The sequence below is a fragment of the Ambystoma mexicanum genome, chromosome 7p (genome assembly GCF_040938575.1).
Source record: "Ambystoma mexicanum isolate Mex_15411 chromosome 7p, UKY_AmexF1_1, whole genome shotgun sequence".
NCBI classification, from domain to species: Eukaryota; Metazoa; Chordata; class Amphibia; order Caudata; family Ambystomatidae; genus Ambystoma; species Ambystoma mexicanum.
In genome coordinates, this window is record NC_090939.1 from 282,818,082 (window position 1) to 282,844,575 (window position 26,494).

General features: G+C 44.4%; 1 protein-coding gene across 1 annotated transcript in view; it reads right to left on the bottom strand.

Moving 5' to 3' along the window:
- SOD1 (superoxide dismutase 1) overlaps window positions 1-26,494 on the bottom strand; it is a 66,274-nt gene that overhangs the window by 27,888 nt on the left and 11,892 nt on the right. The window contains exons 2-4 of the mRNA XM_069636350.1: window positions 9,659-9,752; window positions 8,023-8,092; window positions 4,229-4,346 (exon numbers count right to left, since the gene is read on the bottom strand). Coding sequence (XP_069492451.1) covers window positions 4,229-4,346; window positions 8,023-8,092; window positions 9,659-9,752 — 282 coding nt within the window. The remainder of the gene's footprint in view (window positions 1-4,228; window positions 4,347-8,022; window positions 8,093-9,658; window positions 9,753-26,494) is intronic.

The following is a 26,494-nucleotide window of genomic DNA, read 5'->3' on the forward strand; positions in this document are numbered from 1 at the left end:
TGATCTCTGAACCAGGGCGAGAAGTTCAGCAGAAGCGTTTTGGGCTCTTTGGAGTTTGTCAAGTTGGTATGCCGGTGCTCTCAGGTATAGGGCGTTGGCATAGTCCAGTCTCAACATCACAATAGACCTAACTGCGGCAAGTCTGTTCAGGTAGGGAAAAAAATGCACCTGAGAAGTTGGTAGCGACAGCATTTTGACACGTTGATCTGACAAGAGAGGTTAGGCCTGAGTCCATAGTGCAGCCTAGGTTTTTACTATATCAGAGGGGGGGCCCAGAGGGCCGTGGGAGAAGGGCAATATTGCCATACACCATGATTTCAGTTTTATCAGTGATCAAAAGGAGGTGGTTTTTGGTCACCCATCGGTCAATAACAGACAAGCTTCAAGGTCGGGATGGGGTTGGTGCAGGTTTTGGGGATTCTTAGGATAATTAGGGCATCATCAGCGTAGTTGTAACAGGAGATGTGCGTACGGATGATTCATGGTAGAGTTGTCATATAGAGGTTGAACAGGAGAGCATAGGCATGCGCCTATCCAACAGATAAATTGTACACTTACATCAGTTCTCTCATCACCCCACCCAGCCCTTCACGGGGTGCCGCAAGGTGCCTCACTGTCCTCTTTAACCTCTACTTGAACCTGCTGCCCACCCTCATTCTAGATCACAGTCTATCATGCTACAACTACGCTGACACCAAACGACCATTCAATAACTCATCCTCCATCTCTCCCGATCTCGCAAACTGCTGCTCCGAGACCAAACACTGGATAACGTCCAGTCACCTGCTACTTAAGCAAAACAGATCATGCAATGTGGAATAACCACCCTCTTCACTCAGCCCCCACCCCTGCCCTCTCTGGGCCCACCACCTCTTGGGTTCATTATGGACTGAGACCTGACCATCATCTCACATCAACTCAGTGGTAAAAAGCAGTAGCCTCCAGATCTGTATCCTACATTGCATGTTTCCTTTCTACACATGAGTTCCAGCAATGATCACAATCATACTACCATGCCTAGACTCTGCCAACGCACTATACTTGGGAGCCCTCGCATCTGAGAAAAGAAAATGCAAAATACAGCTGCGAGACTCCTCCTTGCCCCTCCTAGAGAAAACCTCTGCTGTGTCCTCAGACCACCATCAGCTTCTGATAAGTAGGCATGCTACTTTCAAAGCGATGTGCATCACTCAGTCGATCCTGCTACAATAAAAAGGACCCGAATACCTGCATCAAATGTTCAATCGCTACAGACCAAAGAGAAGCCTGAGATCTGGCTCTGCACTTCCTCTTAATTCCAGTGACCACATCAACTCGTACTGGAAGGACCTCCTCAGTACAAGCACTCACAATTTGAAACTCTCCCTGTAAACATCTGCCATATAGAGGACCACTTAGTCTGCAGGAAAGCACTCAAACATGGCTCTTCCCTTTTCCCCCCTAGATCCCCAGCATAACTAATCTGACCTACGCACCCCAGCACGATAGAACTTCCCCATCATTTGCCACAATCCACCTACCAAAACCTGGTGCGTCACAACCTACATGACCCATTAAGCTTTCTTATTTAATCAATTCAGATCTGGCCACCGTGACAAGATCCAGCAAATGCCATCGAATGGAATCAGGTTCCATTAACATAAGCCCCCCCCCCGAGCCCACCTGTTACTTAGATTTCAATGAATCTAGGCCCTCTAAACCTAAACTGTTCCTGCCCCTCACAGTGGCTACTTCTTCTGAATGTATGAAATTAGACTCCAACACAAGCCACTACAGCCCATCCGAAGCACCCCACCACCCCTGAATATTTAAGCCTTCTGTGGCTTTCATTCCCAAATCCCCACTGTACGAATTCCGCTTCTCGTTCAGATTCCCCTACTACGCTAAGTGGAAGTCAGGCAGCCAGAATGGACATTCATGGGACTCTGGCTAGTGGGCCAGTGGTTTCTCTCTAGAGAGATGGGGTTGTCTGGAGACTGGGAACAGCACTGACGACCACTTCGGTATTTGTCTATAGGCGAGAATGCATTATCACACCCTTTTTACTACATTTACTGCAATTAACGAGATGGTACAGACAAGAAAACCTACACTGGTGGTATAGGTTTCTTATCTGACAACTGTGCATGCAATTAGAATGTAGACTGCATGCTAGTTATTGATGAATTTGTTCAGAACATAAAGTATAGCAGCACCCACAACTGTAGACAGGGATTGATAGACTTTACAATAAGCTTGCCCCTCTCATGCTGCAACCCATAAAATACAGCAGTCACACGAAAAATTCAGTCCAGCTGTCACATAGCAGCCTTTCCTTATGCCTTTGCAATACGTGCGGCACAATTTAAAATGGTTCCATGTGATATTTTTGCTGCAAAAATATTGCCATACAAAAATTTCGCCATATTTTTGCGGCGAAAATAACACATGGGGACAACATTTTTTTTTATGTGCGGGGGACACCCCCGCACCTAATATTTGCGACACAAAAAATATTGCCTATGGCCGTTCCCGACGACTATATGCACGGCGATATTTTTGGTGGCGAAAATATTACCCGATAGCTTTAAAATGCTTCAACCTAGTCATTTCTGCTAATCATGGAATGTCAATTATTTACTGTCCGCTCGCATTGTGTTCCTCTTAGTCACAAGTTTGCACAAACTACGGTCTTCCGAAATGCGTTAATCCACCGCAGTGCTTCGAAACCATACTAATGGCAGCAGGAGCTATAAAAATAGCCCAACACACAAATTTTGGCTACAACATCTCAGACCCTGCTGGGCACTTGCTCTCTTGTGGTTGGAAAACAGCAGTTGCAAGCAGTGATCACCAACCAACAGGGACATATGACAAGAGGGGCAAAACGCAAGGGGATTTTTACCCGATGGATTTGAAAGTAAAATCAAATTAAAGTTTGTATTTCACACGTCAAAATTGGCTCCTTCACAGATGGAAGAGATTTACATCCCAAATCAGTAACCAAAACGAACGGAAAAATGAGGCTGGCATCAAACCTAGGAGTAGTATTTGTTGCATCTGCACATTACACACTGTTCCCATTAGAAGAACGTCCCATTTGATGCCCAAGCCGTAGGAGTTCAGCTTCTCCTTCAGGCTCCCCTAACACGCTAAGCGGAAAAGATGAGGCAGTCGGAACTTCCAGGTAGAAAATGGACATTCAGGGGACGGTGGGTGGATCAACAAGGCTAGAAGGGTGGAAGCGGGAGGGTGTTCACGAGCAGTTTCTCTAGAGTACCAGGTGGTCTGGAGAAAGGATCAGGCAGTTAAGGTCATAAATTGTAATAACACACAGATGGGGAGCAATGCCCTACATGTGAACCTAAACGGAGTTCAGAGTGGGGAAATTCGGGTATTTGTAATCCATTTGGTTTGAGGAGCTTGCTGGGAGTTTAGCTACCACAGTTGGTTGCTGTTGCATGGGACAACTGGGTGGGATGTTACTCACTTACAGGTGCCAAATTCCGTGTTCTTGTTATGGGAATGGTTCACACATTTGAGATGTTTAGACATGGGTGGTCAATGACCTCCAAGAGAAGTAGAACAGTCTACCACAGACTGGGTTTATTTGGTGCACGAAGTCTCTGCAGGGTCATGTATTATTTTTCACAAGCAGTAAGACCTGACCATGCAGCATTACAACCATGATGGCAAAACATGGGGAGACTGAAGCCATCAAAACGCCAGTGTGCGATAGCTTTTTTTGTAGTAGAGCAGCAGGCATCTAGGTAACCCTGCTCAGAGCCCATCTGCTAAGAGCAGAGTAGGTCACTGGCACATCAAATCTTCATCTGGGGTGGCCAAACGTATTTGTAAAAACCTATAGGTGGGCTTCTGATGGCAGCAAGAAAGTCTCGTTTCTTGGGATACATGTTTTAGTAGGGTTGGCTTGATGGTTCAACTAATATAGTGGGCATAAGCTATAGATGTGGATTGCAAGTTAGATGAGACTTCCAAGTAGAATATGGACGATATTGCCTCTTAAGATACTGAAGGAGTGCACGTATATTAATATTCTAGTAGTCCCATCAAATTGCTTCTTTTTAAAAACAATGGAACCTCTGAATGCAGCAATTTTCTGCATCGGGTGGGGGCAGTTTGGGGCAGTCCCAGAGACGGGTCACCTGGTCTTGTTCTTTTCAGGCAGCATGCCCATGCCTAGCATGTACATATTAAACTGAAAAAAAGTATACTGGTTAGCACTTACCACAAGACTGCGTCCAATAATGCTGTTGGACCCACTTAGGGAGATAACCTTGTCATCAAATTTAATTTCTGCTACACCACCGTCATTCGCCGTGACATTGCCAAGGTCACCAACATGCCTGTTTAGAAAATTAGAATTAGCAGATACATATTGAAAAGTGAAACACTAGCGTTTCAACATGTTTGATACATGTGTAAAACTATGTAGCCCATTGCAAGAAAATCTAGTATCATTAGCCATCCAATCCGCTCACTGCACACTCATATCGCATTCCTGTATGCAAGAGAGGGCACACTTATCAATATCCAAAAAGGTATCAAAACATAAGCTTGGGCCCATTATTTACACACCATGTCCACCTCAATTTCTTTAGTCTGGTTTCACAGACCCCTTGCTCACTATTCTTAGAGCGGCACAGATCCACCCTACTTATGAGGTCCAACCAGACCGAAACACGTGTCTGGGGTTTCTGTTGGTACTCTTGTTCAGAGGAGAATTGGCTAGCATTTCGGTGCTGGACTGCCCCAGGGCAAAGACTGATATGTTTGGGATATTTCTTCTCTGTGAAAGATAGTGAGCTAAAGACTCTGGGTAAGTCTCTCGTAACCAGGACTAATATCTGGCAGAGGGACTCCCAGGACCCCCCCCTTGTTAATTTGCATAAACCACATTGATACATTCCATGTCCCAGAATCTCTTGTGGTGTATCGGAACATAGAGGATTTGCATGCACCCTTTAAGGTGTGTTGAATGATGGTCTCAGTGCTCTGGAGTCGTGAGCACTTGTAGCAAATGCTTTTGCACGTGTTCCACCTGCTGAAGGCAGGAGGATAGCCCAGAAAAGCCCATGAACCCGATTTTCTGGTCCACCCCAGCAGTCGGTATTCTCCATTTAATCACCCGACCAATGAAAAACCTGTGCCTCCAGGGTCCCACTGTGGATATCTTGCAATGACCACAACGCACAGAATATGAATTTAAAATACATGACACACATGCAAATAATCGTCTATGAGCATTGTGACGCTCAACTTTCTCATCCTTTCAACGACGGTCTTGGTGCATTGTTCATTTTTTGGGGGACGTAGACATTGTTTGTCCCTCAAATCTAAACAAAAAAAGGACAGACGTTTGGAAATGGCATCAATTGCATCGTCAGCTTTGTTCTACCCGACTGCACCCCCTTTCCAGAAGACCTATAGCCAGCTATCGCCCAACAGATTTCTGCCTCTGCCCGCCCACAGCTACCAAAGGCTCTGCACCACAGCTAGGTGGTCTTGTGGCTTCTGCTTGCTCCACAGATGAACATTGCTAACAAGGTCAGCGCAACACCACCACCTTTTGATGCCGTATTCTTTGGTTCACTGGGGATATACTAACCTGCGGCCCAAGAATCCAACCAACAGCTCTGCAACTGAACCCGTCGAAAACTGTGCCACAATCCTAGTCCCCAAGTACATGATGGGCACTACCTGGTCTTCAAGTGCTTTGCATCATTATCTGCAACAGTAGTAGTGTATTCTGAACGAGCCTTGGCAGTTAGCTGTGCACATCCCACCTCGTTCCTACTCAGTTTCCCTTTACTGTCTGATCTCCTCCCCCATGTTCTACCTCTTGCCCCTCTTGCACGGCTCGCTAGATACATCTTACTTTTGGCCGCATTGTCCCATCATCGACGTATACATTCCCCTGGTCAAATCTGCCAAATGTCAATTTCACTCAGTCACAAACTTTATTTCTACAAGTTCGGTTGGTTCATTTAATTACGCTTTCAATTTCACTTTGATTTTGCGAACTTTAGTTGGCAGTTCTTCAATTGTTTGGCCCATGAAAACAAATTTGGAGTGCATTTTGCATATTCCGAGAAAACTACTGCTCTTGTCGGATTGCCAAGATGTGCGTAGTCGGTTTTCTGCCATTTCTCTGGGAGCACAGTCTCAGGCAGGCTGCAGCATGGTGAGACAGATTGTCTCACTTTTCCCATCATTGAAAGTACAGTTGAAATTCCAAGTTTAGCGGTAGTGAATTACCAGGGTATCATTTCAAAGTCTGTCCCTTCCACTATCGTGACCCCATCAACGTCCAACCATAAATCCTAGGTTTGCGTCAATCCTTTAGGATAAACGCTTAGGTTAGGGCATTTAATTTTCTTCATGTTCTGCTCTCCCAAAACATTCTGCTCGTATAGTTTGGGGATTTACGGCAGTTTGGAAGCAGTTGGGGTGAAGGGGCACTGCAACCCTTCTTCTGTGTCCTGCACTAGATCGCCCATTTTGAACCCAAGGCAAGGCCATCCTAAAAGTGCATTGTGGAGTAGGCAGATGGGATTTAGTTTTGGCTACACCCGGATTGTATTGTGGTGCGTTAGGAAACTAATTGTTGTTTCTATGAATGTATAACGTTATTTATTTTCTTTGTACGATGTTTAACTGGTTTTCTAACAGTGCCTTGATGCCCTTGGGCTTTGCACGCTTTATAAACGTAAAAAATAACGAGGTGCGCCATAGGGGTACAAAAGCATTTTCTTTTCTTTTTAAATGCCGGTTCTCATTTTGTTCAGCAATCCCTGTGGACCACAAAGCATGCCCAACATTCCCCCTTTTTCCTAAACCCACAAAGACATCATTGATTCTAGTTCAAATGGATTTGGATTCCCAATCTACATTCAGCTGAGTGGCGACAGCTTTGTGGTTTTGGGGGAAAGTCCGATTTGCCACCAAAGCCTGTGTGCTCATCTCTGATGCGATTGGAGGGCCAGCATGAGCGGGTGTGATTTATAGAGTATCCCACTTCTGGTTACATTGCAACCATCATTTATTTTTAGGGTGAACAGGGCCATTTTCAGACCCAGTACTGGATTGGTTTACCGTTGGTTGGCCCTTTTGGGTCTATATTCCAATCCCTTCCTTTCCCTCTTGCACTAGGCCTAGAACTCACCAGCTAGTATAGTTCCCTGTATTGTGTGTCCTGGAGTAAACTGAAACCAAAGACGGATCCACTTACAGTTTGCTTACATAATGAACTATGGTTTGTGTTGCCCAAGTACTAGATTTTAGTAGTCCATCATGGGTAAAGCAGTCATACGTATAAAGTTGAGCAGACCTCAAGAAAGCACTCACAGATTGCCATTTGCTATTGGAAACTGGACTTCTGGCAAGCAAGGAAAGGTGTGCTATGTGCATGTGGGGAACTCGCAGAAGAGCGACTATAATACCTCACTACTACTCTGCCCTCCACCCCCCCCACCCCGTTTTATAGTATGTGTGGTGCATGAAACTAAATGTAGTTTGATACTAGCCCATAGTCACCAGACTGCTCGGCTTATGGTCCTCAGTTAAGGTCCAACTTGGTGGACACCATTCCTTCACGCAAGCTGGGTCTATTCAGAGGGTTGTGGAAAAACTCAAGCTTAGTATAGGATTGGTTTTCTTGTGCGAAATAAGTCTTAAATAATCTGCTTCGGACTGATAGCATTGCTCATTAGGTTTATAAATTATATGACGTGGCATCAGCCACACTGCTCTCTGGAGACAACCATTAGTTCTGTGGATCGTGAGTCCGATAATGCCGATGACCCATGCTGCGCCCTCATAGCCATCCCATGCTTGATGCACAACTTGGGAAATAATTGAAACACGTGCAACAGCGGAATCAGATTCAAGTTATGGTGGGTGTGCTGCTCATGGGAGTTCTGAAAGCAACTCTGCTCAGCTTTTGCATGAATAAGAAATCACCAAAATGGCCAAAGTTACAATGATCGCTGCGACAGGTTTCACGAAGCAGAACAATCTTACCTTACTGCATCTTCAGGCGCTCCGTGAGTTTGATTTTGTGGGTTGAAGTGTGGTCCTGCACTCACACACCCTGCAGCAAATTAGAAAAGACCAGAAAATCTTATTACTACAATAAAACTGAAAAACTTTGAGCAAGTCAGGGATTGGGAGTAACGTGAGAGGCAAGGGCATTGTTCTAAAGTATATATTTTTTTAATTTTATTTTTTACTAGGCTTCATTGTTTTAATCCTGTTAATTTTCCACATTAAAAAGACACGGCACCTTGAAAATGCTCTCCCAAGTAACCATCCTCCCATGTTCAACAGACTAGCCACTCAATGGTCCCAACCATGCATGGACGCGTGTGGGCGTCACAATTATGCCCTACAAAGATTACAATCAGATCGTCCACCCCCACTCCTTTATCCACTAGGCCACATGTGTACAGAAAAGAAATATTTTTAGAACAGATTACTGTGACAAGAGTCCAGTGGTCCGCGGGGAACCAGGGGAGATCAACTACACAATACCACCCCGCAAAGCATACACCCCTAGGCCAAGGCAAAAATAATACATTGATGAAAGATTAACTTGTCCACAGTTCACTCCAGCCTCCGCTCATGTCCGCAATGATAGTACAGGGAAAGGGTGCAAGCGGCAGACAGGGATGCATGGACTGTAAGCACACAACAAAATAAGGTAGCCAGCTATCAACTTAGTATATTCCACGTTGGTGCTCTGAGGGACATTTTGGTCAAGTCTAGCTTGGCTCTTGTATCAGAGGACACTCGACCTCCTCATTGGAGCATAACCCTGTAGTCAACAGCGATCCTTCTAGAATTTTTATTTCAATCTGGATTCCTTCACCAAACTTGCTCAGTTGCCCATCAACTACACCATTAGGCCTACATTAGCCTACTACACTAATCATCACCTCTACCACATAGACTACATCACCCACACCTCCTGCTCTAGTACGCCAGTGCAATCACATAAGCTCTGTGTGGCCTTCACAGAAACAGCCAAATTGAGTTCACTCGAACACTGCCAGGAACGCAGGCGGCATACCCTTTATTGCCAATTACATTCCAGGCAGGGCAGGGAGATTAGCCAACTCTTGGTTACTGATATTCCTACCTCACCCATTACCTGAATACCCCTCTGGTAATCCAGACATCAGATTGTGTAAAACACCCACACAACTCATCGCCCCCAAATATATTTTTTCTTTCCGAGAACAGCTACATCCCACACCAAGAGATGGGCAGTGCGCTCACAAACCAACACACAATGAAGGGTACCATGTGATCCAGCTTGTCCTTAGACAGGGAGCAGAAGTGGAAGGGAAGAGGGTGCAGCAATGAGTGGGGCTCAGGATTCTGTTCTGCAATGAGGTATTTTAAAGGTGGAGTGTTTCTGGTAATAACCGGAGGCAAAAGCAGCTGCTGCATTTGGTTCGGGTGTTCCAGAAGCCGAACAGAAAGATTAAGTGAGAGAGGTTGATGGTGCAACCAGGATTTTTTTGTGAGGCGAGATGAGAAGAGTGAGTGAACCTGCTTGCAGGTTGAGGGAGCATAATTAGGGCATGGTACACAGGGGGTTGGGGAAGCAAACTTTGCATAAACAGAACTAGATAAAAATAATTACAAAACACACCATTTGTGTTATCGCCAAAAGCATGGATATGGAAGCCATGTTTGCCGGGCGTCAAGCCATCTATAGTTCCTTCGACAGTAACTGGTCCATTCTCCTGAAAACAAAAAATCAAAAATGTAACATTTCAACAGTTCAAAAATATTGGAGCCTTGAAGTTGAAAACTGCCACAGATAAGCACAACTATTTCAAGCTTAAAATTACACTGTATGGCCGTTCACACCCCGTCAGAATCCAATCTACACCATCTGCAATGACATTCAGGTTATATTAAAAAACACCAGTGACACATCTCACCTTCTCTTCAGGATCCCTAATGAAATGCGGGCAAGTGAGCAGAGGCATTGCTAGGCTGGGGAGGGGTGGGGACTGAGGGGCTATAGCCCCAGGTCTTGGTTGTAGCCCTGGAGAGAAGCTCAGGGGTTACAACCCAAAGACTAGCCCAACAAACCAACCAGTGGGTGAACAGAAAGCATGCCTAATATTAGGGAGAATTCTCATAAATGGCTAATTTTGCTTACCTACCGAGTCCCTCAGCAGCTTTGCTGGATTTCTAGGATTTCGTTTTTCACCTGGTAAGAGTGAGCCTTTTTTCCCCCACTCATGCGTTTTGCTGTGTGCGTTTTCACTTGTGTGTTCTTGGGCTCTGGAGCCTCACCTACTGCATGAGCACCACTGTGTTACACAGCACCTTCAGTGCAGTGACACAGGGTTGTCTTTCAGACTTCTCACTGACTCCATTTTTCTGGGGCTGACTACTGTCCCACAGAAAAGGGTAAAGTTGCCATTAACTATATTTACTTTAAACCACAGACCCAGTGCACCCCATCTTACATGGCGTGTTGAAAAGGGTTACTCTTATCCCTTTGTCGGCGTCTCTTGGAGCATTGTTTCGCTCGCTTTACATTAAGACTTGGCTGGTGGCAGTGGCATCTACCCTAGCTTTTCTACAGCGATTATCTTATATAAACGTGGTATTGTTTTAGGCTATTATATTAACCTCGAACATAAACCTGCTTGACCAAATACATTTTATTTTGGCTACGGCTGGGTTTAGTCGCCATTTCTTTTGCTAAAGTCTTTCTCGTGTTTTTCTCTGCGTGCCAAACCGGGGAGGATTCCTTTGTTCGCTGTCTTTTCGCAGGCTTCTGCACAGAAGCCCTCCTTAAGGCGCCTGAAAGTCTAGGTGGGCAGGATGTGAGGGAGGGATCTTCGGACCCCTGCCATGGGTTTCCTTGGTAACCCAAGTCACACTGTTGTCCGATTGGCTAAGGTGACTGGGCTTGTCAGGCCAGCCACCCTGCTGAGTGATTAGCCAGGCTGTATGAATGGGGAAAAACTGCATAAAAAGCAGGTCTCTGGGACTGGAAAGGCAGCGTCGCCATTGGAACGCAAGAACCAACGAGGAGCTGACAGAAGAGGACCCATAAAATGACTAAACCACCTGGTGATGCCCTGCTGCAGGTCCGAATTTTCAGAATCCGACGACAGAAGATACTCCAGGAAACTTCTTCCCTTGAGCTGGTGGGACCAACTAGTTCGCAAAAAAATGCAAGCCAAGAAACCTCCCCTGATCGAATTCGCTGTACAGAGCTACAGTGGGCCAGATAGCCAGGAAGGTCGAACCCTGCTTTGTTTTTTAAAGGAGCACACCTTTTATTAGTTTTGCTCTGCTGCTGGTTTCTTCCCTGGGTGGCGCAGGACCCTCCAGTCTTCCTACTTCATGTCAGTCCGACAGTCGCTTCAGGAACCGTGAGCCTGCAGGAACATCCGCCTCAGCTACAGCTCCCTCTGTTTTAAGATACAATGCAAATCCGGTTGTCCGTTTCGTTCAACCGCAGTGAAAGTGGTTGAAATCTTTCTCCAATCCGAGGGCTTGTCCTTCTCTTCGAACTAACTTTTCTATCAACCAACCTCGTCTGGAATCTGTGCCACAAACTTTACCGCAAACTACCTTGAACTGTCTGATCTTGTGCAAAAGACTTTTGACCCATTGACTTTGGCCTTAAGCCTTTTCTAGCTGATCTCCTCACTTCTGAAGTTCCACTTATTCAATTACCCCGAGTACTTACCTGTTGGTTTGATTTAATTTCTAATAACCTGACTTTCCCTCCCTTTTAAATTGCTGGAGTGCCATTTTGCTCCCACTTCCTTTTATGAGCTCAACTTGTCTGGAATTTAAGGGAAGTGGTGTGGTGTATTTATGATTCTGATTCTTTAACTCGCTTTTAATAGTGAAATGTTAACTGTTGAGTAAATAAATATATTCTTTTATTTAGAAACCTTGAGTCAGTGTTTGCCTGAAGCATAGCAATTGCTGTCCTTTGAGTTAACCATTTGATACTGCTCACTTAATCTTGAGATAAGTCTGGCTGCTCTGCTACTGCTACCACTTTAACTGTGTAGTACAGGCTTGTACCAAAGGTGAAATTGTCACTTGTCTTAATTGTGTGTGGTGTTCCCAAAGGGTACTGCATATAATTCTGCCCAACATTACACGTGATGCATAAAAAGCACACCTGTGGGCGCTGTTGAGCGAACAAACATGGCAGTCGCTTGACAGCTCTGTATTGCACAGAGGGACATGGATTAGTATCCGAAGTGCAGCCAGCCAAGTTTGCTGGATGCTCGTCAAAACGTGAGCTGCAGTACGAGGGCAGTCCTGTGGAAGTACAAGGCGCCCCCCAGGACACCCGAGGCATTCTAAAGGTTGGTCCCCGGTGCACAGAGCTGGGCCTGCATCTGCTGGGTGTGCTGAAGCAGAGAGGCACAGCAGAGTAGCGGGCCGAGGCACAAGGAAGAACCCCCCCCCCCCTTTGATCCCCTGTGGGGCTTTGGGTGGGGGACTGACTGCACGGGTGATCGGTTTGCTCATTGGAGACCTTCAGTCTTACTTAGGGCCTGGCGCTGCCACAGTATTCCAATATTTTCGTATTAGGTCAACGTTTGGAAAATAATGGCCAAACTTCCCCAGTGAACCTGGGTAGCAGAAGTGTGTGGAATTTATGTATTCTTGCCTGCAATGTCACTTTAGATCCACATTTTATACCATGAATCCATAGACCCCGATTTGAGGTCATAGCATAAATGGAATGTGGCTCTTGGCATTGTTGCTGGGGATGAAGGGTAGCAAAGGTCATTCAATTTTAAATTCTGTCTAATACATTTCAAGATCAAGCCTTGCAATGTTAAAAATAAAATCCCACTAGACCTGTAAGGCGTTAGTTTACATACTCTACCCAAGAGAAATGCACTCGCCCCAAGGGGACTGGTGCGAACATATTACCAGTGCCTTTTGTAAAATGGTGCAGGTTGCCATAAGCACACTTCATATTGGTGCAATGCTGCAAAGCATGCAGTGTAATTTGCCATTTACTGCAAACAAAGTGTGTTTGCAGTAAATGGAAAACAAGTTTCTAACAGCCCCAAGCATGCCAGCAAGGACTAGCATCGTACAATAAAAACTACTCCCCAATGCCAGTGGGCTAGTAGATTTTGCATGCCCTGAAGATGACGCACAAGACGCTAAATACATTTTACATACATACATTTTATGGTAATGCCAATGATTGCTACCAAGAATGTGGGGCATTGACAATTTACTTATGGTCCCCTACCAAATGGCAGTATGCACTGAGATGTCAGTGATGGTGGGTATGAGTGTACAGAGGGATTCTTTTGGGGACTATTGGGCATTAAGAAAAGATGGAAGTATTAAAGCTCAAATTCCTAAACAATTTTTTAGTTAAATAAGTCGTTCTGCTTCAGTGGAAGTGTGCTGATCCTCCGAATGTACTCTTACATAGGTAAATAAAGAGGAGGTCTATAGATCACTCCAACAAATAGTGAGTCGACCTAAAGAACATGGGTTTTCTGCCTTACCTACCTGTTCACACGAAGTAGCAACTAGGCTAAGAGTCAGGAGGTGGTGCACTAGACATTACGGATTGTTAGTGAGCTGATCTGTTGCACCTCACCAAAGTCACCCACTATTGTGAATGCACTAGGGGTGTACCGAATTTCGGCTTCAAGTAATTATTCGGCCGAATTCCGGCTGAAAATAAGCTATTCGGCTCCGGCCAAATAGTTTCTTGCTATTCGTCTCTTGCTGACTTGACATTCTCATTTGAATACAATGCAACATGAACTCCGAAAGGCAAATATAGACTCAGTTTGCAAAACTGAATCGAATTAAACAAGACAAATTGCTATCACACAGCTGAAAAATATCTTGTATTGTAATCTGCTCTTTAGGGCATGTTTTGCTACCGATTCTTAGAGAAAAAAGGTGCTCATCTTTTATATGTAGCCTGCAACAATACAGGAACATCTTTTCTTTTGGAAAATGTTCATATGCAATGCGCACTTTCAGTTGGAAAAAACAAACTGAAAGAAATGTGCATGGATACTTTCAGTTCCTGTCATGTGACTTCCCATTGTGTACGTCCTAGTCCCCCCTTTTCTTTTTCTTTTTTTTAAGGACTCGAGTTTAACATTATCTGATATCAGGAATTATAAATTGCATAGGTTTGTGTATTGGCGAGAAAGAGTGGCTAGGATAAGTGAAAAGTGTGCAGCATTTGTTTGGGTGGGGTGAATAGTTGTGAGATGGAGTTCACACATTTCAGATTTCCTCTTGACTTGTGTCCTGCATGAGCCGACATTAACCATTTTATACATTTCTACGTGAGCTGCAAAGAAATTTCGAAACTCGACCGCATCGACTTTGCAACTGGATAGAAAATGCAATGCATCTCATTCACAAAGGCAGTCATTTTGCATTTGTGAAGCCTCCTACTTTAACTGGCACTGAATATGCAACAATCTTCTGTACATTTGGTCCCTTCATTTTTGTTAAATCTGCTTTATTTCTGGCTTTTATACTTTAAACAAATATGCTACATAAATTACAATGGAGAAATAAGAGTATAGAATGCATTTAAAATGGTGCCATTTGATTTTTTAATAAGTGTGTTTTTTGAAGTTTGGAACATGAATAAAGCAACTATTCGGTTTCATATTCGGTATTTGGCCGAATACTAAATATGCTATTCGGTACAGCCCTAGAATGCACTACAGCGTTTTAATCCTGCAGGGCTGCGCTGATGTCATGCATCTTGCCAATGTGAGATTTTATAGAAAACTCGCCACCCCAGCTCCTCTAACTCGAGACATAAAAAAAAACATGCAGGTCTCAAGAGAACCCCTCTACTACCACGCCACTGTTGTATTGCAAGTCTTATTGTCACTGGCCAGTAGTGCTTGCTATTAGAATGTTGATGCGGGAATGATGAGCAGCTCAGGAGAATGAGTGGTCTGTGAGTGAATGTTCCACGAGTGTCAGTTGGGGGCCTGATCTGGGCATTCAAGGATGGCCGGTGGGTCTGCTCCTTCCATCTGTCTTGTAAACCACCTATCCATGCTCCAGTCCCGTCTGCTGTATACTCAAGAGAAACTGGTTCATGTAGATGTGCATCTATGTACAATAAAGTTCCACCTGGACTAAACCTATGGCTCCACAGCTGGTCCGTGTTTGAATGCTGAGCCCAACTACAATGACAACATGAGGCTATATAAACATTGGTTGATGAGGATGCTCAAGATGAGCTGAAAGAACCCAAGAGAAAGAAGAAGAAAAAAAAAAAAACACACAAGGACAGAACAGAGCAAGGGTGCAACCAGACTGACTGCAGCAACTGGAAATAGAGTAAGGCGAGCTGTGGGTGGGGGAAGCAGCTATAGCCCGACCCACTGTGCTTTCATACCAAGGCATAAAATAAGTAGTGTCTGAGCAATTTGCTATGCAATTGTGTAGGTTTGCTAATTAAATTGGCACTTGTGTAGCATCCCCTTCACTCATGAAAAAGGCCTGTGTGGGAATACTACACATTTTATTTTTCAAATAATTGCAAACCAGAAATAATCGGGACAATACTGTTATTAAGCTAAACTATATCTTGTCTGCCAAAGACCAGTATGTGCAAGTTATTTTCTTTTATAAAAGGCTTTCAATTCGGTTTCTAAAAACGTAATAGGTTACATATTGCATAATTACACTATTGCTACTGTAAAACACTGCATTGTTTCCATGCTTTACAGTGAAGTGTATCTCAATCTCAGTGTGAACTAGATTCCATTTTGTTGGGGTAGATGCATCATATTGACGAGTGAACACCTTTGAAAATGTACATGACCATGCTGCCAAATGCATTGATGGCAAACCTAGTCCTGTGGCCTGCTGGTTACATAAAGCTTGCAACTGGTGCTCAACCCATGAGCCGATCCCATACTCTTGACATTCTCGTACCATGTTGGTTTATACCCGCTACCCTGAAAGTGAGATGGCTGCAAACTACAATATTCTGCCCAATTTGCCCAGTTCTGCCTGCAAGCCATCCACTTTGCTTCGTCTTTTACATAATGAATACACAAAGCTAACTGGATATTGACAGTTTCATCCAGTCTGTACATCTACAGACCTACTGCAAAACTGTACACTGTAGTTGGCCTCCAGAGCTCACTTTGCTCTATGATTATGATTGCATTATAGATTTGCACCTGCAGTAGAGAGCTGGCCAAACTGTTTTGAGAGCCTTTTAATCACAATTATTTGTGTACATCCATGCAGCTAGCCTTTTAGACACTCATCCAGGGGTCGCAAAGTATTTTCACCCACTCGCATAGTCGAGTAGATTATAAGAAGGGCCATTACCATTTGCATGGATGTTAGAAACTATAAGTTTCACTGTGCATGGCTGGCCTCTGGGCGGCAGTGTGCCAAACTAAAGTGGGTTTGTGGTGACATGCACCATTTTACAGAAAGAATTTGCAAGGCCTGACATCTCATTAATGTCTTACTTCAGCGATATACAAAACTGCTGTATTGTTGCTCATTGTATATCTTGGGTACAAGTATCTTCTGGTGGCATTTGCTAATCAGGAAAAATTAGCAAACTCCGCTATCAATTTTTTAAAACTAATTCATGCCTTGATATCATATAATGCATCCTGCCCAGCATAAAGTGACATTTGGTTTCTCTGCGAGGGAGGGCCCCCCCACCAAAAAATAAACCCCAGAGAAAACTGCGATCTAGCATGAAAAGGAGTATGGCAACATCTAAGAGCAATAGATGAAGGGAGCGCACACAGCCCATGAAAACAATGCTTAACAGTATACAGAATGCAGACTCGTTTCAGATAGGTTTTAAAACATGTAGAGTGACTCCCCGAATTATGCCATGGTGCTATGTGGGTCAGCAGGGTGCGTGGCCGTCCTCATTAGGAGTAGTGGGGTTCCCGCAGAAAAGTTTGCTGCCGGTTTAAAATGAAATGAGTGAAACGGAATTCCCAGCGCGCTCATGCAACGTGTGCCTTAAGCTGTTAGCAATGTGGAAATATGCCTGGGGTACCGCAAACCTAAGGAGAATATCATGGAGCTCCCGACTGTGAAATTTGGCAGCGCTTTGGTGGAAATGGCAGTTGGTATGGGAGCCGTCATGGTCCTGCCTCTCCGACCGTTACGAACAAATGATGACGTCTGTAGAATATCAAAAGGATATGGCGATGACAGGTCATTACGGGGCAGCAATGCAACGCCGTTTATCCTATTGTTTACAGTAATTACTCACATCGGAGTAAAGCACCCCGGTGCATGAGGCGTGTTACCTTTCATGTGCCCAGGAATCGGGAAGTAAAATGAAAAAGAATAAGCAACAGCTTCTGGCTGTGTTTGATGTACTGAGCTGAAAATTGAGCGAGAGCACGAATCAATTCATTTCGACAGAAACAACAAAAAGGGCATCATACGAGTCTTGTATGGCTTCTTTTCAGTGATCGTATGGACAATAAAGTTATGTGTTAAGAGGAAACTAAAGATCATTTGTCAAATCTCATGTATTTAAACTGCAGAGGAGACAAAACTCAGTTAAAAAGGCAGTCGAGTACCATGTAAATAAATTAAGAGAATGGAATAACGATTTTTGTTACAGGTCTTATACTAATACTGCCGCTTTTGGGTTTTAAATATATTTTATGGTGCGTGGCCCTGATCAAGCCAGCACACAGATTGTAGGAACATCATGCGATTGCAGCACCGTCAAGATTATGTTATTAATGGAAAATAGTAATTTGACAAAAATGTTTTAGATGAAACAATGAGAAATTTTTGAAAAATTACAATGCAAGACGTTGGGATATTATAAAGTATTATACTTGAAGTCAACTAATGTGACAATGTGGAAAAATGTTAGGGAATTAAAATAGAATTTAGGATACAGTTTAGGGTTATGGTATACCCTGGAGTTAAAATGTTTTGGGCAAATGAAGTGTATAGATACCCTTTAAGTGTGTTGGGCCGTTGTCATGTGATGTTTGTGGAGTGTTGTGGGCCTAGATAGATGGTAAAAATGTGTCATTGCCGACCATAACATGTATTGATGTTTTTGGTAGTGCAGGGTGTAATTTAAATGTGATGCACTAGCATTTAAATGAGATATACAAAATGTGTGCAAACAATTGATTGGACCTCCCAATTGCCACAAGTTTAGATGAGCAATCAGTGTTGGAGGGATTGGAATTAGCGTAATGAGATTCCAATTTACCGGAAGTGATGGCTAGGCACAAGCCAAGTAGGAATGTGTGAAATGTACGCTCAAACAGGCGGTACACAAGTTAAAATTTTGCCAACCAAGAAGGGTTGAGCCTGATAGAAGTAGAGTTATGGAGAAAGAGAAAAGAGATAAAGTTAATGTGTCAACCATTAAAAGGTTGTGATGTTTAGGAGGTAAAATGTATTCAGCAAAGTGGAAGTAAAAAAATTTGAATAAGAGTATCAACCAATGAGGGTTGAAATACTAGCGGATAATTTAAAATGTACTGAAAGTGCACAGAAATTGAATAGGTTGTATAAATGTTAGCCATGTTTTCCCATAAGGTTAAAGTTGAGTTTGCTGTATCAGTGCTACCAGCAGCACATTGTTTTATGTGCACGTTTGTGCTGGTGCCTGGATTTGTGCGAGGCTTGCATGGGAGTGTGGTTAAAATTGATATACGTGGCGCAGGTGGGATGTGCCCACCTGGAGATTGCATGTATGCTGCCTCGCTCCACTGTCCTTGGGTATGTTAGAGTACTGAATGCATGTTGTGTGATGATGTGCATGTGCTCACTTAGAAATTTGGTTGGAGGTGGATTTGCAATGTTCTTTGGTTGAGATTCTGTGGGATGTTTGTTGGGTGATAAGTGGGAGCGGATTGTAGCTGTTGGGATTGCGAATGTGGAGTGGAAGATGGCGGATAAATTGCCCCCCTGTATGCCGTCCTAGATATGGGCGACACCACTTTCCTGGAATGTTAGTTTGTTTGGATTTCAGACAAAGGTTTGCGTTTGGCTCTGCTTCATGGGTGTGTGTAGCATCAGCGTCCGCCGCGGGGCAATTTGCGGTCCCCCCCTTCTGTTTCCCCACCTGTATGAGAGATTGATGTTCCATGGTTGCTACGTTAATGCCAGAGTGTGGCAGGCTCAGTTTCTGGGTGTGGCAGATCCCGAAGGAAGGTTTGGTTGTGGTTGGAATGCTTCATTATGAAAGGGAGATGTGTGTTGCGATTAGTGGTGTGTGATTCGGTATGAAAGGGAGATGTTGTATTGCAAGTCTTGTATTGTATTGTCACTGGCCAGTAGTGCTTGCTATTAGAATGTTGATGCATGAATGATGAGCAGCTCAGGAAAATGTTTGAGTGGGTCTGTGAGTGATGTCAATTGGGGCCCGAGCTGGGTATGCAAGGATGGCCAGTGGGTCTGCTCCGGTCTTGTAAACCACATATTCATGTCCCGTCTGCTGCATCACTGTATATACAGTCAAGAGAAACTGGTTCATGTACATTTGTATCCATGTACAAAGTTCCACCTGGACTAAACCTATGGCTCCACAGTTGGTCTGTGTTTGAATGCTGAGCCCAACTACAATGACAACATGATTACATGCCAACCCCTCAGTTTCACCAAAAGGGTAGCCTAGACGTGGATTAAGGTGGAATATGGCAACATAATTAATTATCTGTATACACACGAGTATGTTGGCATAGCTCCACCATGAGGTGCAGACCTAGGTGGACAGAACAGGACAAGTCACTGGCTCAGTCAAATCGGCCTATTAATTGCTTCTCTTTAGACTTTATAGCCAGGTCTAATCGCCTTTAGTACAACGAAAAGCCGTATACACATCTTGATCCACCTCTTCGCATTGTGAACAAGGAAGACTCGATTGACATGGGTTTTATAAAAATCCAAATCCATCAACCGTATGGGGCTACGCTGATGCATGCCACTCTTTCAGCAATTAGCTTCGGTCTTCAAATGAAAGCAGGGTGCATTGGTGTAAATTCTAGTTGCCCTTTCCAACTGGACACAATTGCCCATTTATACACGTATACACGTCCTGAATCAATAAGAGTTCTAGGGATCAATGTTCATAGTTTCAGGATTGCTCACATGTTAACAGCTTGCCTCCAACATGGGGCAGGCGCGCACACATTCGAATCTGATCAGGACAATCAGGCCTGGATCCTTTAGAGGTCGATAAACAGTTCCAATAAGTAAGGTAATTTAGTGCTTGTGGGGGGGAGTTTGCCTGGGGTCAGCTGGTCTCCACCTTGACAAGGGGCATGCCTGGAACCAGTTTTGTTTTCTGCTGCATCGAGCCGATCCTGCAGATTGTGTCCTCTCTGCATGGCTGTGGCCATGGTGGGCCCATGTTTCAACACTAGCCCTGCCGCCCAAGTTCCAGCTGCAGCTCAGACCTGGCTCAAGCCCAATGACTTGGCTTTCGATCCACAAGCTGTCCATTGACCCCCTTGTAAAAAGAAATTCCCATTTTTTTTTTCCATTTTGGAGGATTATTGAAATCCTCCGACCACCCAAACCCAGTGACTATTACAGGGTTAGCCAAGACCCAGGAGACTGCAATATACTCCTATGCAGTGTAAAGCATACACCACCAGGGTTAGGTTTTTCAGAACCGTTACGGATTTAGGATTCTTGGAAGGCAATCTAGTGGACCTATCAGGGTCGGTGTGAAGTGCAGTTAAGGCCACAAGAGAGACGTGTTAGAATGGGTAGGCCATGGATACAACGACCTTTACATGGTCGTATTTTAGTTCTATTCGAACAAATCCATAATAAAAGGTTCAGAATTATTAAAGGGGTGTAAGAGGGTGGCAGGGAGAGCCTCAACATTACTTTTTTTTTTTTAAAAGGGTGGGTAAATCGACCAAGGTCGACAAAGAGTGGTGACCAAACAAACACAAAGGTCGTAACCACGCAGAACCCTAGAATGTCCACACAGCTGCATAAAGAATTAATTTGTTACAGAACACATGGCTTTGCTTAATTTGTAAGGTCTTCATTTTAAATGCTCAGGCAATAGAGGCCTGAAGAAACAACCCTGCTTTAGATGCACCATCTATCCAACAAAACGTGGACTAGTAAGCACCAGCCCATCAAGATAAGCTCCAGCAACATTTAGGGGCCGATTCAATGAATCAGCCCCTCAAACTTGATGATTGGGCCAAATGCTGGACAATCAGCACCCACAGCAACTGTAACCACGCTCTGGCTGGAATGTTTACTGGGGCAAGATGGCTAGTTCCAGCCAAAAAACATTGACCCTACCGTGGGCTTCCTGCAAGATTTCCATGAAGGGGCAGGGCCAAAGTAAATTCTGACCAGAGGAAGGCGGACAAAGCATATGAATCCGTGTTTTCTAAAATGTGATGCTTTAACTGCAGCTCATAGGAGCCTTGTTTTTCTTGAGTCTCCAATCGCACCCATCCTTCTGCTTTCCAATCTACTTAAGTAGTTGGTGCTTGGCTGCCACAATGCACTGGCTTCACAAATCAGATTAGGCCGAATTACATAAACCTTTTGGCCAGCACCTAAGCTGTTTTGCAGACGAATCTTTTTTTGGGCCATGTGCACGGGCCTGCAAAAATATACCTGCAGACAACCTGTCCTAGGAAACACAAGTGTCACAGTGCTGACCTGAATAAGGTTTATTTTTCCAAGCTCTATCCGACAGCCTTTCATAGCCTTTCTAATTTGTGGGGGATGCATTTTTGTCACTAGTGTTGTCAGAGGCCAGGTGTAAAACGAGCAAGATAGCCCACTGCCTAAATGTGCCAAATGGCACTCCAATAGATGCCAGGTCACCATTTACACCCAGGAGCATTTTGCAACAGCAATTGATGCTTGCTGTCCCCAAAGAAAAACTAGGAAGTTTCTCTCAATATATGCCAGCATTGCTCCACGTTCAAGCAGGCTCTACCCAAAACAGACCATGAGGTCTGTTCCTGGCGTGCTTTTTTTTTTAATGTCAAACGAAAATAATGACGCTGGTCTTAACACATGCCAGCTACTCACAGAAGATGGAAGTGCTTGGATACCCAGTGTGCAAGAGCCACACAAATTGAACAGTATAAACAGGCATAATTGCGAACAGATCCTTAATAAAATGCGGCTGAGACTCAAGACACCTACAGTATTACAGCTAGCACGCATGCAGGCCGCAGTGTTTGGATTCAGCAGCCCACATCAGATTCCGGATATTCCAACTCTACTAAATAGCTGTGGATTAAAAGGGTCCATCATACACTGCATACTGAAACATGACATTCAGCCAATTTAAATAAGAACATTAAAGTGTGCTGTAAAATGCAGCATTTGAATCCATTATGGGTCACTATGGCATATCTGGGGGACATGTTTAAGCCCCTCAATTCATCAGCTGCCACTGGCCCTATTCTGGGAGCTGGGGAGGTAACGGGACGACTGTGGTGGGAGCAGGATGGGGGAAGCCCATGGTCTGTGGTGGCTATACTGGGAGCAGGGTACAGCAACGGCATGTGATAGTTCACAGCCATTTGGACTTAATGTCCATTTGGCAATGGAGGCAGCCATTAGGCATGCTTTGATCTCCTGCATCTTCCTCGAAATGTCAGACTTACTGGTTGATAAGGAACCCCAGTTCCTTCACCCATCGTGTGTACACTAGAGTTTCTCTGTTGCCTGCCAAGAGCAGGATGTTAAGATTATATGGACCCCCCTCTACGATGGCCGCTGCTACCGGTTAGTTTGGTAAAGGCCAAGGCGAGACCGAAGGACAGCGTCCCGAATTGCCCTCCCAGTCTGAAGGCTAGGAAGGGCCGATATGCTTCTGCAACTGGGACGGTCAGATAGGAGTCTTTTAGTTCTATCCTGGCTAGCCAGTCTTGGATGCCCTCTGTCCTGAAATGTCTAAGTCCAGACGATTTTTCAGGTGTATGACTTGGCGACCTTCTCTTTCCTGTGGACAAGGAACATGTTCACGAACTTTGGCAGCAGGATGGAGAATCGCTCTCTGGTTCTTTTCGCCTCAAGCAGTCCGAACTCTGGAGTAGGGCCTGTTTCGCGTGTGACATGTATGGGGTGCGGTCAGACAATTTGACTTGAGGCCTGTATAATTTCTAGGTGGAACCCTTGGGCAGTTTGCAAAACCCATGCATCGCTGGATCTCGGTCATCAGTTTGCCAAAATTGCACCCCCCACCCCCTTACTGGGGGGGGGGGGGAATAATAAACAGGTAAAGTGCTCACTTGGGTTTGCTCCTTGGGCTCTCCCTGGGCTCTCCCTGCTCCTCTGCAGCCACGCCGCTAGGCTGTCCAGGTCTACCTCTACACCCATATCCCTAGTGCGTTTGGTCAGATCCATGAGGGATCCGCGGGGAGAGCTGAGCGGGTCCTATGCTTCATTACAAACATTTCCAGGTAACTGCTCAGCGCTCCCCACCCCTGAATGATGCTTGCCTCTCCAGTTGGGCAGGATCGTAATACACGGTTAAACTATGCTCAATCAATGAAAATTACAGAAATGGGTGAGCTGCCCCTAGATAGTGAATGTGGCGGGCAGTGACCTATTCTGGCAGCGGGTAACAATCCGCACGTTTGTCATGAAATCTATAATACAATATGTCCAACCACAGCTGAAAACATGCAAACAGTACACTCTGCAGTAAGAGTGGCACTGATCTTGTTGAAGAGCAGCAGAAGGAGCCATAGGCAAGAAGTGGCTTAAGGGCTGCACAGATAGAATGTCTTAAGGACTATAGAAATGGACCAGAAAACAGGGAAAAAGAAAACAAATACGAAAGGTTGTTCATTTTCAAGTGTTGAAACTGCTTAAGAGTGTTAAAGAAGTAGAAGCATAATTCTCGCCTCCGGTCATGACACAGAATGTCTTGATACAGAATTGATGTCGATTCACTAGTTTCCAATCAAACTATTCAGAATGAAATCATACCTTGTACGGACCATATGATCCAAACATAGTAACATGGCCATTTGTACAAAAATGATAATTATTTTTCATGAATTTTATGAACCACCGACAACTTGTCTCCACCCTCATTAAGTCCATTGCATTCATTCCCATTGAACGGATTCATAAAAATGCGATTGGAAATAAACCAATGAGACCATCTTTCTGATCACAATCAAAATAGGCCTTTCATTATAGTGCTAAACAGTTCATATATTGCACGTGAATATGGTTTGCCAATTTTGATTGTGTCATTTGAGATTAACAGCTCATAAACATGCTTTTAAGGTTTACCGATTAAAACGTGAACAAACTCTCCATTGATTTTCACCACCACAATCAGAATAGTATGTTCTAGGTCGTTTTCATCAAGTTCTCATTCGATTGTAATCAGTCCAACTAGAACAATCCCGACCTTTTTGTAAAATAACAGTGATGTTGTGCAAACCCCTTCGAGTCCAAGAAACACCACAGTGCTGACAGAAATGTAACGCCATCAAGAATGTCTTCATTCGACGCAATTAGCCATTACATTGATACCTCCAAACCATCTGAGGCACCACCCTTCATTAACCATACACTGGACTAAACTCACTCCTCGCCCAATGATCTCTCCTCAAATAGGTCAAGTAGACACTCGAGTCAACGATATCATATCTGATAAAAATATTGTGGGTCATGCTCTCATTGCACTACTTCAGATTGTTAATGGCTCCCTCAACATGAGCATTTTCACGAGATGCTTAAAAATAGGCCAGATCTGCCCACTCCTAAAGGACGCCACACTGGACCCAGAAGACCTTGCTAACTACTGACTAAATATCAGCATCAGATTAATTGGTAAAATAATCTATACAGTAGTGTACAATCAACTCCACAGGCAAATCCGCTGGTCATCATTGTTTCAGGACTACCACCCCGGGTTGAATTTGAAATACAACTCTGGATAACAGCCCCCATCCAGGTCTCTCTTCAGAACCTCCCTGCTGCCTTAGATGCAGTGGACCACAAGACTAAGCGCCCATCTTTCCCAATGAACGGGCTTTGCCGGAACAGTCCATAACTGATTCAATTAACTCTCCTACAGATTGCAGGCTGTTGAGTCTGAGGGGGAGGGGCTTTGGTTCATCACCTCAATAAACTCACCAAGAAATTACAAAATTATGCAAAAGGAGTGTACGATGGTGCAAGTAGTAACAGTTTTTTTTTTATTCAGGGCCCCAGGCGCAGATGGGACAGCAAATTCAAAACGGAACTGCATGAAAAGGCACAGTCAAAGAAACAACCAAGTTAATGCATTGAAACATTTGAGACTACCAGCAGAACTTTATTAAAGTGCCCTGATGGCCTTATCCCGATTCTCAAGGGAAGAGCTGCTCACCAAGTCATCCTCAAAGCCCTGAACCACGGATGGACTGTTACATAATGTAGCCCATCAGGGACACTAACCCTTTCCCCAGGCAAAATGTTCTACAAGGTCATTTGAAACTGCTCTGGTTCTTTTCAGCTCCATTACAAAATTGCATTGAGTGATTTTGAAACAAAAGGATCATGCATTCATAGCTTGTTGGTGGAGCCTGCAAGCTCCAATCTGTGACCCTGAAAAATCACAACCATAGTGCATGTCTTTCAACAGTATCCTGGGATCATGGGCTCTGCACTAAATCACCTGCCGCAGCAGCATTTGCCGCACATAATCTTGACACGTTTTCTGCAAAAGGAAGCTTTTAAGGCCTATTTGTTTCGTTCTACCACAAGTTTGATTATAATTACCTGTGCTACTGCATTTATGAAGGTTTTATTTTATGAGCATCAGAACAGGCCCCCTCCCTTTTACAGTGCTACTCTCGGAGCCGATAAGTCTTCTCCTTTTTACCACAGACTTGCATCTTTATTACACTGTCCAGATTACCACTTTCAGATCAGACTGCCACCCATTACCTGCGCAGTGCCATCAGGCACTATCCTCTCTGTGGTGATATTTCATCTATAATTAACTGCAGGAATCACCCCTTGACAAACCAGACACCTTGCTACACCACCACATGGATCACACCCAGCAGTACCTTTGGGTAAACTGCTACCACAACACTCCCATCCAGAAATGCATAGACACCATTCAAACATGAATGACTAGCACAGGTGGCTGAACCCATTTTGAAGGGGTGTGGGGGAGGTGGTAATATCCCCTCCTCCCCCAACTTGCCTCATCCACCCAATCACTTTGGATCAGAACAGACAGCAGCATCTCAGTTCACCAGCACAGATAAAAAGGAAAGCCCAGATCACCATACTATGCAGGTTTGTGCCCTCTCAGGACTTCTGGACCATGGTAGAGGCCCTCACGCTTGCTGGGGTTAAGTTCCTTCTCACCAAGTTGCATGTGGCACGCACCGCTCCCTTCAAACCAGTCCCATCACACATAATTTCTAAAAAAATAAACTTCAGCCACATCACAACCTTCTCTACCACCATATGTCTGCCAGGATCATTC